Source organism: Neopsephotus bourkii, unplaced genomic scaffold (assembly GCF_033783945.1).
Source record: "Neopsephotus bourkii isolate Nb327-2 ecotype Australia unplaced genomic scaffold, CSIRO-AGI_Nbou_v1 NB_1638, whole genome shotgun sequence".
NCBI lineage: Eukaryota > Metazoa > Chordata > Aves > Psittaciformes > Psittacidae > Neopsephotus > Neopsephotus bourkii.
In genome coordinates, this window is record NW_026902113.1 from 9,899,463 (window position 1) to 9,917,298 (window position 17,836).

The following is a 17,836-nucleotide window of genomic DNA, read 5'->3' on the forward strand; positions in this document are numbered from 1 at the left end:
GCATAACTACACCGTTTAGGTCATACTGGCTGACAGAATAAAAGATTTGAATCTGTTCTGATATTTTCATTAAAAATTAATGTTAGCTTTAAGTGAAAACAAATTCAAATGAAACCCATACAAAGAGTTTGTAGGAGTTTTTCCTTTAAATAAAGTTAAGTTTTATTCTGGTTGAATGGTGTGTGCTTTCCAGTAGAGAGTGTACAAATTTCAGGAAACATGAAGATTTAATCATTTGCATTGAGATTAAGATTGCTTACAGTAGTTTACAGGATACTGGAGGAAATTAATGTCTCGTAAGAAATAAGGAAATATAACTTGTTCAAATTTCCATAGTTTAATTCACCCATAACGAAGTAGGTAAATGATGAGAACAATCCTTTGATTTTCCTCTTGCAGATGGAAAAAATTAATATATCTAATTTATGTTATTTCTGTTAAGGTAGGTGTAAATCAAAACTACTTTTGGCATCTAGTATTTCAAAGGTAACTGTTCACAAAATTGATTGTCCCTGGAAAATGTTTTGCCTGTTTTATCAGTGGTACTGCAGAAGTACTGGACAAAATGACCACTGAAACCTAGCCTACTTTAATAGATAACTTGTATCCACACCTGACACATTCATTAGTGTGTAGCATGGAAGATTGTTACCCATACTTTTATGTGTATTTATTAGGTAAGTGCTTTCTAGCATAATCTCAATACAGAGTCATTCTTCATCTCAGTAGTCTTTAGTAGAATAAGAAAGTGTAATGAGATAAAATGCAATTTACACAAATAGCTGGGAAGATTGTCCTATTGAAGAGCATTGAACAAATCTCCGTCTCATCTCCAAACTTTCTTTCCTTAAACTCCCTTGCATAATACCCTGTTTTTGCTCCTTCTATTCACTTGCTGGCAAACGTATCCTATTTATCATTTGTATGGGAAATTCAGTGAGTTGTTGACAGTCTTCAAATAATACTCTTATTAACGAGCTTATTTTACCCAGTTCTGTGTTGCAGTTTTAGAGTATGCAACAAAGCATATGAAAGAAATTATGAATGTCATCGAGGTGGTAAGACAACATTGTCATGTTAAGCTTGAGAGAGAACAGCTGTATAGCTCCCAGCAGAGAAAATCTTTGTCTTGGGTTTGCTTACTCTAGGTTACAGCTGAAGAGTAATGTCTTTGTTATCAATGCAGATGACAGCAAATTGCTGTTGCTGCTATGTTTAGTCCAAGACAAACTCTGAGCTTATGCAGAACGTAAGAAGTCCTATTTCTGGTGCCAGTATGAACCTGCAGGCTTAGGAACCCAGAGCATGAAGGTGATGTGCTTGTGACCACTTCACACGTTTCAGTTCATGATGGGCTATGAGAGTGTCATTGGAGTACATGACACAAGCTGGAAATGAAACATTTTCAGCTGAGGTGGTTTGAGTGGCTTAATGCCTCCAGAGCTTGTTCAGACATCCCTTATCAAGAGTGGTGCATCATTCTATGGAGAAAGTTCCACAGTCATTCCAGAATAGCACAGGAAAGGAAGAAAGCAAAGAGACTGGAAAATTAGGGTTTGTTCCCTGCCCCTCCCCCTTCCCCCCCCCCATAAGATAAAGGAGGAAAAACTGTTTACTATAAATTTCAGGGAGTTAAGCAGATTTAATTAGCTTGGAAATATACAGCTACAATACTAATGACTGGATAGAAAGCTTATAATAAAAATAAATAGTTAATTAAAGGATGTTGCTTTAAGTTCTTGAAATAGTCTGGTTTAATTATTTACTTTGATTTGTCATTCCTCAAAATGTACCTATTAGTCTAGAGTATCTTTAACATACAGAATGTGAATGTGATAAAATGTTAAATGCTTAATTTTTGACTTGTAAATGTTATAACCTTAGAGGTGTTGAGATGTAGTTGCATATGGGTGGAGAAGAAAAAGGCGGGGGGAGCTCACTGTTGTTTTGTCAGAATCACTGGCATGATATATGTGAAAGTAAAAATCAGATTATTGAATCACCAATTTTGGCCTTTGAGTAAGTGTTGATATAAATTGCTATTCAAAATGGCCTGTCCCGTATTCACCACATTGTTAGCAGTGTATGTTTAGTACAGTCTTTTTTTATTCAGTATGAGTCAGTAGGAATATACATTCACCTTTTAATACAGCCATTTTTTTATTTTCCTCTAATTCTGTTTTGTTGTGGTTAAATATTAATATTAGTAAGGGTTTTACTTATTGAAATACTGATGAAGTTGTTGAGATCTGCTTGAGTTTGTCCATCCGGTTGTTTGCTTCTGTAAGTACTTAGCTATACGTTTCACTGTATTAAAAGGTTTTCTTGTGATACTGCTCTTCAATTATTAATATTTATTTAGACTGAAGAATTTAATGCAAGTGTCTCAGCAGAATCTGTCACCCTTAATATTTGATGCCTCAGCCTATCTGCACCCACTGCAGCAGTAGCTGTAACTCATAGTATAATGTTCTAATATTATAAAACCTAACTGTAGTCAAGCTTCTTTCATATCTTGAACTTGCTCTGTATATTGGCAAATGAGAAGCCTGTATGTTATGCCAGCTAGATGATTTTCACTGAACTCTCAATGTCCTACCAAAATGAGACCTAAATTGAGGCTGAAAGGGCATTTGAAAGGATTCATCTAACTCTGTCTTCTTTCAGTCTTGCTTTGGTACTCAAGCAAAGACATTGAAGATTTATATTTGTAACTATTCTTTGGCATGATTTTTTTAAATGCAAATCTTATAGTGGAAATTGTATCTGTAAGAACTGCTAGTGATAAATTTATCTTCTTTTTTTGAGAACTTTCATTAGAAGGTCACTATCATTTTAGTGAGGTTGTAAGTTATCACTTTAATTTTTAAGGTAGGATTTACACTATACTGTCTTGTCCATTTAGTTTTTATCTGAAAGTGGGGAAGACTTTGCTTAATTTTTCATTAGTATATATGAAGGCTGCTGTTACGTTCTTTTTTTCCCCTGGTTCCTGTGGTTGAATATTTTATTGAAACAGAAGTTTCATGAAGCCAGTAATTTCTGCCTGGGTAGAGATTACATGTTTGCAAGGACTTTGGTTAATACTGTGTTTTATTGCAATAGAGTGAAAAAAGACATGTCAATAACTTTCCTTAGATGAGTAGAATCCCTTGAATATCACAGACACAGATTGTAGAGCTGCTGCAGTTTTTTTGCCCATAATTATCCGTCCTTCAAATTTTAATAGTAATACATTGTTTCCTTTGAAATTGCTTTTTTCCCCCTAGTGAATTAAGAATGCATTAATGTTTTAGTCCTTTGCTAAAGATTTAAGTATTTATACAGTAGGTATTGAAATATTTAAGTGTTACTGAGTTGCTCAAGGCAACTCTTACCTTAATGGAAACTTACTTTATTTTCTAGCATAAACCAGTGCTGTCACAATGTGTAACATTTCATGGTCATTCAGTTGCTTTGTAAGCAGATTTTTAGGACATTTGTGTTACCATTCGGAAGTACTTTGAAATAAAACGTTCAGAAGTGCCAATTATAATTCACATTAATACAGTAATCAGCAAGCAGTTATTTCACTGTACTGCTTATCTGTCGTGTGTGTATACACACACATATGTGTTAATATAAGAAGAAGTTCTGGCCCAGAAAAGTATAGACTTTATATTTTGCATATTCTTATATTTTATATTTTTATAAAAAGAATAAATGACTGAAGAGACTCAACTAAAAATAATGGGGTAAAACTTTCTTATGGGTTATGTTAAATACTCTGGTTTATCATAGAATCATAGAATAGTTATGGTTGGAAAGGACCTTAAGATCATCCAGTTCCAATTCCCTGCCATGGGCATGGCCACCTCACACTAGACCATGTTGTCCAAGGCTCTGTTCAGCCTGCCCTTGAGCACTGCCAGGGAGTATTTACCAGGTTGTTTTGGGCATGTTGGAGCTATTCACTTTTCAAGAACCAAAGAAATAATTGTGCTGAATTAATATGCATAATTTTTGAGATGACAAAGTAGTAAATTATTTGAGTTAAATGAAAGGTTACAAATATTCTGTTAATATCATTAGGATAATGTAGCTTCTCAGTCACTTTTCCTTAACCACTGATTAAACTGTTAATACTAAAATTATTTGCTTTTGTAGTTTGCTTAACAAAAGAAAGATGTAAATGTAGGAGGGAAGTGACTACTCTAGGGACAAGACATGAATGTAAAAACATTCCTACATGTTACCGATGTATATTGAGAACTCTCAATTGAAATAACTAGCTTTTTTGTAACTAAAGAGCATGGATGCAATAAAAAAAAAAGTTGTTCTTGCTTTTATTAGTCAGATATTGGCTTAAATTACTCTGGTTACGAGAGCTTATAAATGAGAGTAATTTGAGCCAATATCTGGCTAATTCTCAGCTGTCAATAGAGCATTAAATATAACAGTTGTGCATCTTGCATCCTTTCAAAAAACTTACTGTGACTAATAATCTTCTGCCTGTTAAAAAGGAGAAAATACAGCCCAAATGGAGCAACAATAAATTTAAAAGTTCTTTCATTGGTGTTAGTCTAGGACATTCTGCTAGTAACACTACGAGGTTTTTGAAGGGTTCTCTTCCTTAGCTGTGCCCTTGAAGGTTTGTTACAGCTTAGCAATCTCTGTTGACTGCTCGTATAATTATTACACAAGTGTTTACTTATTTTATCTTTTCACAGTTTAATAAACTCTCTTCTAGACACAGCATGAATTTGATTCTTCCCTTGTGTGCCTTTCTTTCTGGTTCTTCATGACTAGATCATAAGTTCCCAAGCACTTTCTCTCTGAACTAAACAAAGATATTTGGAAAATGTGTGCAGTCTTACTCTTGATGTTTTACCTCTTAACTCTTCACATAGATGTAGCGATTTTTTAGCATCTCACCTGCTCAGGATATTATTGGTAGAGAGGGCTGTTGTTTTTCAAACTGCTAAGTTTTTGGTGACAGGTTTGATCAAGAATATCTTCTTGTGTTTCTTTAAGGAATGTCACTGTCAGCAGGATCTTCTCCTCTTCATTCCCCCAAAATAACTCCTCATACATCTCCTGCTCCTCGAAGAAGAAGTCATACTCCTAACCCAGCAAACTATATGGTGCCTACTAGTGCCTCTGCTTCTGTCTCTAATGCTGTCTCTCAGCCTCCATCTACTGGCCAGGTGATACAGAAGGAAACAGTAGGTGGAACAACGTACTTCTATACTGATACAACTCCAGCACCTCTCACAGGAATGGTATGTTTGCTTTTGATACAGAAGTGTATGGCACTTCCAAATCCTGAATTGGTTGATAACTACAGAGATTATTCTTAACACTCTGAAACCCTTACTTTATATGAAGGTTAGGCTTTTTAGTTGTTGTAATTGCTCTCCCAAATCACTGAAACTTAAGGACCTCTGTGTTGAGGGTTTTTTTTTATACAGAAATCAGAGGAAAGCATTTTATGTGTACCTCAGTGGACACATATGTAACGAGAAAACATAAAAAATTCAGATTGCCTTTTTTTTTTTTTCCCAGATATGTTAGATAACAAATTTACAGTGGAGAGGAAAAGGCAGTTACAAAAATGTTATAATATCTATGTACATACATACTCCCCCCTTTCTTCCCTGAAGTCATTAGCAAGTAGCATATAAGTAAGCTGTAATGCATCTGACAGTATATTTGTAATACTTGTAATTTGTAATATATTTGTAATACATGAAGACTTTGTAGTTCAGTAGTTCAAGCTAAAAGGGTGACAAAACTTTGTTTTCCTTATCCTTATGGATTTGAAACTGTTTCTTAAAATGTTTTGGTTTCAGGTATTTCCAAATTACCATATTTACCATCCAGCTGCACCTCATGTTGCTTACATGCAGCCAAAAGCAAATGCACCTTCCTTCTTCATGGCAGATGAGCTCAGACAGGTAAGGTGATAGAGAATTTAAAGGAAAATCACATATATTGGGAAAACCTAGAAAATTGCTATTAGTAGAAGAGAAATACCCACTCAAAGTCTGCGCAGTCCATTTTCACTATGGAGAACTTAAAAATTTAAGTCCTGTAATCGATGGAGTACAACGGGGGGGGGGGGGCAGGTTACAACACATGTGACTGCAATCTAATTTGCATGCCATGATTTACTGTTCACCTAAGTAGTCTTACTTCTTGTGTGTTGTTTTGGTGTGCCCGAGTTCATTTACATAGCATTCTTTTAAGCTGTAGTCCTATTCAGTTTTAGATCTTTCACTGATCGTGAAAGAATCTGCAGGGTTAGTTGATGAGCCTTTCTCTGAAGGCTGGCTGCGACTGTTATTTCAGTTTTGCTATGGTAGGTGCCTTTGTCAATGTTAGTGCTAACTAATGTCTTCTGAAGCTACTTCCTTCAGGAATTTTATGTATTTTGTCATTGATGTTTTCAAGGTAGTAGTCTACTCCCTCTGCCCGGACACTTCCATCAACTTCCTATATTAGTACAAGTAGCTGGTACTTCAGAGACAGTGTATTCTTATCAGAAATTATGACCTGAATTATAATGTTCAAAACTTGACTTATTTTGTTCCTCAGGAACTGATCAACAGACACTTAATAACTATGGCTCAGATTGACCAGGCTGATATTCCTTGTAAGTAAATGTTTCTTATAAAATAAACTCTGATAGTATCTTTCTGTGACCTTGTGTATTCAATGGTATTAATGCTATTTTGCAAAAAAAAAGCACAGCCTGTGGATAACCAGATACACAGTATTTCACATATACAAAATTTTATTCTTCTATTATCTTTTTCTTATGTAATTTTATTCTATTTGGAAACTCCTTAATGGTTGGGAATACTTAAAATTGCTGAGAGAGAAGAAAATAATGAAGGCAGTAAAGCCTTCTGAAGAATAGTATAGTATTAATTTATGAATATTGAATATTCCTGTAAAGGAGGCATAAATTTTCGAACTCTGTATATAAACTAGCAAATTAGTTTGTTTTGAAGACGGGATTGGCTGGTTTATCAGAGAAGGCTTTGTACTAGTTGTCAGGCAAGAGAAGCATATACTATTCATTGTAAATTGGCTTTTGGAGAATTTACAATTGGCTGTGTTCAACTTGATTTAAACACATTGCCTTTTTGTTGCAGCATCCTTCTCAGACACGTTTAATATGATAATGATACAGTAAAAAAAAAACAAACAAAAAAACAATTTAGTTTACTAATCCAGATGAAGTGCAATCTTCTTGTAAGGTTAATCTTTTAATCTGATTTGTGAATTGTCAGCACATCTCTCACTTCTGCCTGTTTTCTAAACCAGTGTGTTAAAGCATGAAAGATTGAATGCTTTTTTTTGTGCTGAAAATGGGGTTCAGTGGTCTGAAGCCTGAGTGGAAATTGGTGCTTATTTATGATCTCTGCAGGAAAAAATCATCAAAGAAATATTAGAAGGGTGAATTTTTAAAGCAAAGGAGAAAATGGCAGGTAGAACTGTGCATCTATTCTGCTGATTTTTTACTTGGTGTTTTTCTGAAGACAGCTAGTTTAGCTCTGCGGAATCTCCTCCAAGAGCCTCTATGGTGGTATTAAAGCAACAATAGTGAGTTTTAACTTTACATGCACCAGAAAGATGGTGCAAAGAATTTATCTTTTAATGACAGTGATTTTAATCTTTTCTGCTGCTGTGATAACTTTCTCAAAGTCAACTGATGCCTCATGTTTCTGTGTATAAACTGATTTTAGCAGTTCCTGCGGAAGTGGACAGCTACCACAGTCTCTTTCCTTTGGAACCACTGCCACCGCCCAATCGGATACAGAAAACAAGCAACTTTGGATACATTACATCATGCTATAAAGCTGTAAATAGTAAAGATGACCTGCCATATTGCCTTCGGAGGATACATGGTGAGAAAAATGGAGTTGGCTCAATAGGGCTAGCACTCCTCAGCATGCTAGTCATAGTTTAACGACTGGTTGCTTTTCAGTAATTTCACATTAAAGTAAAAAATTCTTCCTCAAAACATTACATTTTAAACCATGGTTTTTGTTCTTTTCTAGGTTTTCGTCTTGTTAACACAAAGTGCATGGTATTGGTTGACATGTGGAAAAAAATTCAGCACTCAAATATAGTAACTTTGCGTGAAGTGTTTACCACTAAGGCGTTTGGAGAACATTGTAAGGTTTTTGTTGGTCCCCTCCCTTTTCCCCCCTCAATGTTGAGACTTTTTTTCTAAATACGCTTCAGTTAGTAATTGTCATATGTTTCTGTTTTTAAGCTCTTGTGTTTGCATATGATTTTCATGCTGGAGGAGAGACCATGATGAGCAGACACTTCAATGACCCTAGTGCTGATTCCTATTTCACAAAACGAAAATGGGGTAAGGAAAATACATTATAATACAATACTTCTGTAAACTATTTCTAATATTTAAGCAGTAATTAGCTTGTCATAAATACTTGTTCAACTTAATTTTTTATCAAATCAATTCTGTCATATCATAAGCTGACTGGGATCAGAGAACTCTGCTTTGCTTCCTTTTCATAAAATTTCTCTTTTTTAATTGAAAGGAAAGTATAACTAGAGTTAAAAGTTAAGGGAAAAGTCTAACAATGAACAACTTCTCTGGTTACATTTGACTTATGACTAATTTGCAAAACTGACATCAGTTTGTAAAGGAATTACAGTTCTTTGACAGGGAAGTAAGTTTGCCTGAGATTGGGAGCCAAGAATTCTGAGGTCCTAATTGCAGGTCATTCACTGAGTGACACTAGACACTGGAGATACTTCCAAAACTGTAAGACACATGTTACATCAATTTGATGCTTGCTGTTCAGGTGCCTCCAGTTATAATTCTTCCCTCCCAAAGTGTTATGAGGACTAATTAGTGTTTTATTTCATGTTTTGGAAAGTGAAGTACTAGTTAAGACAAAGAATTGATTGAAAAATCCCTGTAACACATTCTGTTCAGAGACAAACTTCACATAGGTCTGATTTTCATTTCTTTTCAGATTTGTACTATGGCTTCAAAGGAGTCAGTAAAGCTACATCTACATTCATAAATAAAGTCTGTCACAGCATGGTCTTGTGCCTCAGCAAGGTGCCCAGCAGAGCTCATATCCATATGGCTAAAGCCTCTTCCCCTCCTAAACAGTATGCTGTCAATCCTACTGCCTATTTGGAGCAGCCTGTGACCCATGCAGTCCCACAAAGTGCATCCAGGTATTGTCTGGATCACAAAAGGCCAAAGCTGTTAGTAAAGCACAGTGCATTGCTTAGAGAGGGAGAGATAGTATTCAGGTGTGACAATCACAGAAAGAATTAGGTTAGGAGGGTGCCCTCAGAGTGTATTTGTCCCAGCTTCCTGCTCAATGCAGGACCAGCCCTGAAACTAGATGCAGTGGTAGGGATGACCAGAGGACTATGACCTGGTCTTGCTTATTTCTTCTTTCTTCTGCCTTTTGAAATGAGAGCATTTAGAATCATAGAATGGTTAGGGTTGGGAAGGACCTTAAGATCATCTAGTTCCATCCCCCCCTGCCATGGGCAGGAACATCTCACACTAGACCATGTTGCCCAAGGTTCTGTCCAAGCCAACCTTGAACACTGCCAGGGATGGAGCATACCACTTCTTTGGGGAACCTGTTCCTTAGCCTCACTAGCCTCACAGTAAAGAAATTCCTTATATCTAACCCAAACTTCCCCTGTTAAAGGGGAAATTTCCCATTACCCCTTTTCCTATCACTACAATCCCCCTTCAGATACTGGAAGTCCCCCTATCACTACAGGCCCCCTTCAGATACTGGAAGGCTGCTATGAGGTCTCCACGCAGCCTTCTCTTCTCCAGGCTGAATGGCCCCAACTTTCTCAGTCTGTCTTCATATGGGAGGTCCTCTAACTCCCTTATTTAGCTATGAATTCAATCTGTTTCAAACATTGACTTAGAAAACGTTGATTACCAGATAGCCAGGTAAAGTATAATGAATTGGTAGTGTGTGAATACATTCAAAGACTTGTAAATCCCTTATATACTGAATAATTCCCACTGGCTTTGCCCAGAACTGACTTGTATAAATGAGGTTGGTACTTGAATTCCACCGCTGGTTTTGGTGTTAATATCTCAGCTGGAAGAAACCTGAGTTTGACTTGTCATATCTTCTGGTAAGTGGAAGAATGCAATTGTGGATTCAGCAAGCCTTGTGTGAAGCTAACTTGATAGGATGAACCTGGAACACCTACTGCCAGGTTGATGACTGTTCCGTGCAGTACTAGACTTCTGAAGGTCTCCCATAGTTTTCAGTTTCCATGTAAATCAGTCTGTGTTATGTTTTTATACCTCTCTAGAGTATTATAGAAAAAATATGACTCTTCTAGGTAAAATAATAGAAGTTACTATAAAATTACTGGGGAGAGATTCTTTTGTTACACTGGAAAAGAGTTAAGTTTTGCTTCTATTAAGGACAGTCATGTCTCCTTTATCAAAGTTCTTTCAAGGAGGCTGTAGTAGATAACATCTTGGTTTTCTATGATGTCTATCAGAGTCTTTTTAAAAAAATTAAGTGACCATGAGACAAAAGAGAAAATCCTCAATGAATAACTGGTTAGAACGTAAGAAACAGAGTAAGAGTGAACAGCTGACTGCCAGTGAAAGGAGATCACAAGAATTTGTGATGGGAGTTTTATTTCTTAACACACTCGCTTGTCTGCTTTGAAGATAAAAAATGGTCTGTCAAAGTTTGCTGGTAATGCCAAATTATTTTGATTGTTAAAAAAAAAAAAAGGCCAATTGTGGTGGATTGCAGAAGGATCTTACAAGTCTTGGGCCTGTCAGTAATCTAGCAGGTGATGTAAATTGATGTGATTGAGGGAAAACAACTCTAAGCTTCAAACATACAATGACAGCCTCTGTAGTGGCTGTTACCAGCCAATAATAGATCTGGGGCTATAGTTAAGTAGATTAAGGAAAATATTGCCCCCTTGCTAAGTAGCTGTAAATAGGAAATGCATTGTTGCAGTTGAAGATGTGGGTGTATCATAGGCTCATATCTGTAGTTGTGGTCCTCCTTATACATTTTGAAAGGTGTAGAAAAGCAGCAAAGAAGTTAAGAGGTGACAGGAATGATCAGAAGCATGGAACACTTCTGTATGAAGAATGGCAAGGTAGATTAGTACTTGTCATACTCTTAAAGATGGACAGGAATATGATGGGGTTAAAAATTACTGGAATATGGTAGGTGTCTGGAAAATCGTCAGATTTTTCATAAAGAAAAAATGAATAAGCAACACTAGTTGCTGTTTCTTCCAGTCTAAAACTAGGGAATGACAAATGAAACTAGCCAGGTAGCAAATTCAAAACCCTTGTAAAGATAACTGAGCCATGGGACTTTATCACAGATTATTGTGGATGTTTGCTTAGGTTCGAGGGGAAAGTGGGATTTGCTCATGGAGGATAAATACTTGAGGATTGTTAACTGCAAAGACACTATTTCTAGCTCAGTAGTTCTCTGAGCTGCAAGTTGGAGGCTAGTAGAATATTCCATTGCAAGCTATTCTTCTAATTCTAGTGTTAGGTGTCTTTCAGGCAAGCCGTGAGCTATCTGGATCATTTATTTGACCTACTGCAGTTTCTTCCTTTAGGCAGGGATGGTCTTTGAAATCAGGAATAAGATTCCAATTACTGTTCAGCCAAACCAAAGTAGTAGTAATTAAAATGAACTGTTGTGGCAGAACCTACAGGGATACATAAGGAAGATAACTTTCTACTGCCTGTAGCACTTCTCATAACCTTCTAGTCTTTTTATTAGATCAATAAAAGTTCCCCCCCAAAATCACAAATTTTGCCAAATCATTCTGCACATCTTTGCTTTGGCCTTTCTTTTTTGGTAACGGCTGCTTTCTAGCACGGTTCTCAGTAGAAGGAGCAATAGAAGAGAGAAAAATAAGATTGCATACCTATAACTTGGTTTCTCAGAATTGCCTGCCTTCACGGATCCTTTCTCCATCCCCTCACAGAGTTTCTTGGCCGTCTGCCTGCCTAGAGGAGACTCCCAAGAGAAGCAGGGGAATGGATGGAAGTTGGGTACTCTGCAGCATGAGGCCCAGATTAGTACAATTGCTTTTAAAGGTTTTAGGAGGCACAACACTGTGAACCTGATCAGTGAACTCAGAGAATTTGATTTCAGGTATGCAACCTTATTTATGTTGAACACTCCAGTTGGCAACATGAGACTTTGACAGTTAAAAGATGAGGATTATGGTTTACGTAGCTGTCTTGCATGTCACTGGTGTCAGTGTGGTCAGTCTTGGGGCTTTTTATTTTTGCCAGGTTATTTACAGATCCAGTCGCAGAACTACTTTGAAAAGGGGCTTGGTGTGTGGGGAAAAAAATAGCAGCTTACATTGATTTTTATACTGTAATATCTTTGCTGCTTCAGAATGCTACTTAATTTATAGCTTGTGTTCATTATGCAGTGAGATACCGTCTGTCTTTAGGTGGTACAGTGTGTTAGTCCAATGTTCTGTCATATTTTTCTAAATTCACACGAGTTTTAAAGCCAGGAGTCTGACTTTTTTGGTTAATTGTTATTCAGAGTACATATATTTGAAAAGTGCCTTTTTGTTTGATTCTCATGCCTCATATTCCCTCAATACTCTTATTTCTGTCAGAAGTGCCTAAACATTAATTCTGTTGTTCTGGAACTTGTTTGGTTTCTTCAACCTTTCTGATACTTCTCAACTTCAGATTATAGTACATTTAGTGCATTTATCTCTGCAGAAACGATGTCTTTAAATTAGCAAGTTAAACCAGAAGTAGTGAGATGTTTTTCCTAACAGTCCAATAATTAAATGGCAAACCATATTCTGAATGTATGTACTTTAAAACTAGGGGCTACAAAATCCTGGGAAATCAACAGTAACTATCCACTGCTGCCAGTAACATTTTTTCTTTATTCTGATGAGTATTTGTGATTGGCAGAGATAAGTATACCTTTGATATGTCTTTGATTTGATGTACATGTGATATGGTCTGTTTATTGAAAGGGCTCTGAGTAATTAAATGGTGGTGTACACCCTGTGAATAGTTTTCAGCATCATAGATTCTGCTTTTCAGCAGATACTTTCTAATGAACATAGACAAATTTCCTGGATCTTGTTCTCCTTTTTTGTACATCATGCACAAAAGAGGACTTCACTGCTGACATTACAGTTTTTGCATTCTCAGTTGTTGAATGTTTGGGTTTTTTTTTTTGTTTGGTTTTTTTTGCTTGGTTGGTTTTTTTTGTTTGATTTTGTTTTGTTGGGTTTTTTTGTTTTGTTTTTTGGTTTGTTTGTTGTGGTTTTTTTTTTTTTATAAAATACCCCTTTCATTGATAAAGAAATGTGTTAGACTGTTATGAGGAGAAAGAATATATGAATATTGAAAGTCAGGTGAATGGTGTGAGGGCAAAATATGTGACTTGCAATTATCCTAAAATACCTATGCCAAAAGCCATAACTCTTTTGAAGTAAATTCAAAGTATCTTCAGATTTTTTTATGAAATATAGTGCTAAACTGGTAGTTCAGAACCTTTCTGTATGTTGAAAAATGGGAAATGTAAAACAAAAGCCCAGTTTCCCTTGGAGAAGGGGAAATGAAGGCTGCGGCATTTTTATTTTTACTGTACTTTCAGTACCTGAATTCAGGAGCAGAAAAAAAAATACTGAACAACTCTCGGTGTAAAAAACTGATATACAGTCCTGAGGGGTTCAATTCAGTGAGCAGCTAAGTTTTTCATTGGGCTTCTGATTTTTCTCATAACTGTGATATGAACTGGTTGTTGTTAGCATGCTTCTGACAGAGTTCCTGATGGTGTAAAACAGGTCTTACTGCCAGTGGTCCCAAGTCTTCCTTCCACCCTTGTACCTGGCTTTAGCGTTGCTCTAGGGAACTGAATTTCATTTAAATGCTTTTTTAACAAACTGAAGTAGTATACACAGGCATAACAGTGCAAAGGGTACACTTGTTATTCCACTGAGAGCGTCATACCACAGAATTTAAATATATGAAAGTGCTGACAATGATTTTTATTTTCATGTAGCAAGGAAAAGTAATGGATAACCTGTGTGTTTTTTTTTAAATGGCTTCTGTTAACATTTTTAATCTTCTTTGTTAGTATCTGTGTTCTGCATCTCAAAGAGATTAAAATAGTGGGGGAGGTGAGTTTGCCCTGCAGTAGGTGGGAAGAGCATATGAAATTTTGCATGATTTGGCAGTGGATCCAACCTGTGGTGGAAAGCCTTTTTCAAATCAGCCATGAAATGTTTAAAATACCACTTCTTGGAGTAAAGTAATTCTGATAATTTTTGTACTTTTTTTTCTAATGTTCTTGTGATGTTTTCCACTGTTTTCAGCACTGTTTGGAAAGCTTTCAGCTGTGTGTTTTGCCTGAATAGTTAGCTTTCGGGTCTCATCTCCTTGGGTCCTTGCCCAAGTACCATCTGTGGCAGGCCTGATGGGCCTTATGGGACAGACTTTGTAGTCAGCATTGCAGCAAATTGAACTGCTTTAAATCTGACTTGTTTGAAACAGGTAGATATGTAGGAGGGCATTTCAAAACTGATTCCCCTAGCATTTTAGCTTGTAGCTTTAGTACATGGGAATGTGGGGTGCAGCCACCCAGTTTGAAAGCAGCAGCCTAGGTTTGACTGTAGGGCTTAAGTGATTCTTTCCAGTAGCAAAATAATGTTGTTGCTTGATTGGGATTTTCTGATGGGGGGAAGAAGCTGTATTGAACTCCATGTTGATCTTTCAGATTTTCAGCAGTAAGTTGAATATTCTCTTGCTTACATTGCCTTTACCTGGAAATTGGAGGACAAGTGGTGATGTTGCATACAGAAAAATAACTCTTAAGTTTTGGCTTTTCTCTTTGACATATCGTAGCAAGATTTCTGTTCTGGACTTAATTATTTCATACAGAAGTAACTCTTACAGTGCAGAAGTCTTACAGTGTCTGTGTGCATTCCTGTTAAACATAGCACACACATTGCTGTTCATGAAATATGAAGTGTATTCTATAGCAAGTAGTAACTAGAGAGTTTTGACAAAGGAGGTGATATCTCCTCAATCACTTTTTATCATCATAATTTTTGTCATGCTGAAGAAGAGAGAATCATGAGGGGAGTAAAGTTTGGTATGTGACACTTCTGGTATGCTGGTTTGTGGGAAGTTATTTGCATAATGATTCATCAGGAGGCCAAAAAAAGTCTCATTCTATTCAGCCTTCAGTAGATGTGCCAGGCTTGTTGCTATTTAAAGGAGTTGGTGTCTTGATTTTATAATCTAAACCAAAGCACCTTATAACTGAAAAATGAACCACGGTTTATAAACAAACAAAAACTCAGAAGTGAAAGCTGGGAATATTCCAAGCCCATCAATCCCAAATCTGTAAAATTCCTAAGTTAAAAATTTTCAGTAATGTTTCATTTTCTTAAACTCTTGCATATATTTGTGTGTTTGTGTGTACACATGCAAGGGCACACACACAAACTTACTTTGATCAAGTACACAGATGTTAATATTCTGCTCTAGGGAGAGGGAGGGTTAAAAAAAACAACCCAGCAACAAAACCCAGGAAACAAATGTTTGGAGGAAAGGAGTGCAGCCAGTTAGAATTAGTTCTCACCAGGGATGTCAGGTAACAGGAAAGGCTTCTATAGGTATGTTGCTAACAAAAGACAATCTAGGGATAAAATGGGCCTTCTCCAGAAGGAAATGGGAGAGCTGGCTACCCTGGATTTGGAGAAGACTGAGATTCTCAATGACTTCTTTCCCTCAGTCTCTACTGGCAAATGTTCTGGCCATGCCGCTCAAGTCTTGGAAGGCAAATACAGGGACTGTTGAAATGAAGACCTTAGGCCCACTGTAGGAGAGGATCAGATTTGAGATCATCTTAGGAACCTGAATGCGTGTAAGTCCATGGGGCCTGATGAAATTCATCTGCGGGTCCTGAAGGAGCTGGCAAATGAGGTTGCCAAGCCACTGTCCATCCTTTTCGAAAAATCATGGCAGTCAGGTGAAGTTCCCAACAACTGGAAAAAGGAAAACCTAACCCCCATTTTCAAGAAGGGGAAAATGGATGACCCAGGGAATTACAGACCAGTCAGTCTCACCTCTGTGCCTGGCAAAATCTTGGAGCAGATTCTCCTGGAAGGCATGCTGAGGCACATGAAAAACAATGAGGTGCTTGGTGACAGCCAAGCATGGCTTCACTAAGGGGAAATCCTGCCTGACCAATTTGGTGGCCTTCTATATGGTGGGGCTATAGGACTGATGGATATGGGCAAAGCAGTTGATGTCTACCTGCACCTGTCTAAAGTACTTGGCACTGTCCCACACGACATCCTCGTCTCTAAATTGGAGAGATGTCAATTTGATGAATGGACCACTCGGTGGATAAGGAACTGGCTGGATGGCCACACGGAGAGAGTTGTGGTCAGTGGCTCAATATCAGACTGGAGACCAGTAATGAGTGGTGTCCCTCAGGAGTTGCTTTTGGGACTGTTCTTGTTCAACATCTTTGTTGGTGGCGTAGACAGTGGGATTGAGTGCGCCCTCAGCAAGTTTGCTGATGACACTAAGCTGTGTGGTTTGGTTGATCCACTGGAGGGAAGGAATGCCATCCAGAGGGGCCTTGACACACTTGTGAGGCGGGCCAGTGCCAACCTCATGGAGTTCAACAAAGCAAAGTGCAAGGTCCTACACCTGGGTTAGAGCAATCCCAGGCACAGCTACAGGTTGGGCAGAGAAGACATTCAGAGCAGCCCTGCGGAGAAGGACTTGGGGGTGTTGGTTGATGAGAAAATGAACATGAGCTGGCTTCAGTGTGCGCTTGGAGCCCAGAAACCAGCCATATCCTGGGCTGCATCAAAAGGAGCGTGACAAGCAGGTTGAAGGAGGTGATCCTGCCCCTCTACCCTGCTCTCATGAGACCTTACTTGGAGTACTGTGTACAGTTCTGGTGTCCACAGTGTAAGGGCAGAGGAGTGTAAGGTGTCCAGAGGAGGGCAACAAGGGTAAGAGATCTGGACCACCTCCAGTACAAACACAAGCTGAGAAGGTTGTGAGTGTTCAGCCTGCAGAAGAGAATGCTGCGTGGAGACCTCATAGCAGCCTTGGAGTGTCTGAAGGGGGCCTCCAAGGTTGGCAGAGAGGGTCTCTTCATCAGGGGCTGTACTGATAGGACAAGGGATAATGGGTTTAAACTTAAACAAGGGCAGTTCAGGTTAGATACAAGGAAGAAGTTCTTTACTGTGAGGGTGGTGAGGCACTGGAACAGGCTTCCGAAAGAGATTATAAATGCTCCATCTCTGGCAGTGTTCAAGGCTGGCTTGGACAGGGCCTTGGGTGACATGGTCTAGTGTGAGGTGTCCCTGTCTATGGCAGGGGGGTTGGAACTAGATGATCTTAAGGTCTTTTCTAACCCTAACCATTCTATGACCTTTATTTTTTCATCTGTCTCAGTTGTTACTCAAACTCTTCACAGTATAGAATTTGGTGGTGTGTTTCTTTTTGCAAAGGGTAAGTTTCACTTCTGAAAGGAGGACTACAAATCCATTTAGAAAGGGAGTGAAGCATTGCTTTCATATGGCCCACTGGACTCATGGGGACTTGTCAGGAGTTGGGTCACAGTAGAATCTACATGAAGTTGTGTCCGTTGATGTTTAGCCACCAGATTTTCCAGTCTGATTTGTATGTGTAATTTGAGACTAGCTTAATTTTCATTTTGTCTTATCACATGATAGAGAAGGCTTAATTCGTAAGCCTTCCTATGGTAAAGGACGTAGAATAGTATCTGTTGTACTGTTGTGC

At 37.9% G+C, this 17,836-nt stretch overlaps 1 protein-coding gene across 7 annotated transcripts in view; it reads left to right on the forward strand.

Annotated features, from left to right (window-relative positions):
* PAN3 (poly(A) specific ribonuclease subunit PAN3) overlaps positions 1–17,836 on the forward strand; it is a 79,270-nt gene that overhangs the window by 44,487 nt on the left and 16,947 nt on the right. For 5 of the 7 annotated variants that reach the window (XM_061374553.1, XM_061374556.1, XM_061374555.1 and 2 more), the window contains 6 exons: positions 5,014–5,261; positions 5,832–5,936; positions 6,577–6,634; positions 7,734–7,895; positions 8,049–8,165; positions 8,267–8,368. In XM_061374553.1, the coding sequence (XP_061230537.1) occupies positions 5,014–5,261; positions 5,832–5,936; positions 6,577–6,634; positions 7,734–7,895; positions 8,049–8,165; positions 8,267–8,368 (792 nt within the window). Of the gene's footprint in view, positions 1–5,013; positions 5,262–5,831; positions 5,937–6,576; positions 6,635–7,733; positions 7,896–8,048; positions 8,166–8,266; positions 8,369–8,999; positions 9,211–17,836 lie in introns of all 7 variants that reach the window. The other 2 variants (XM_061374558.1, XM_061374554.1) reach the window with 2 other exon arrangements.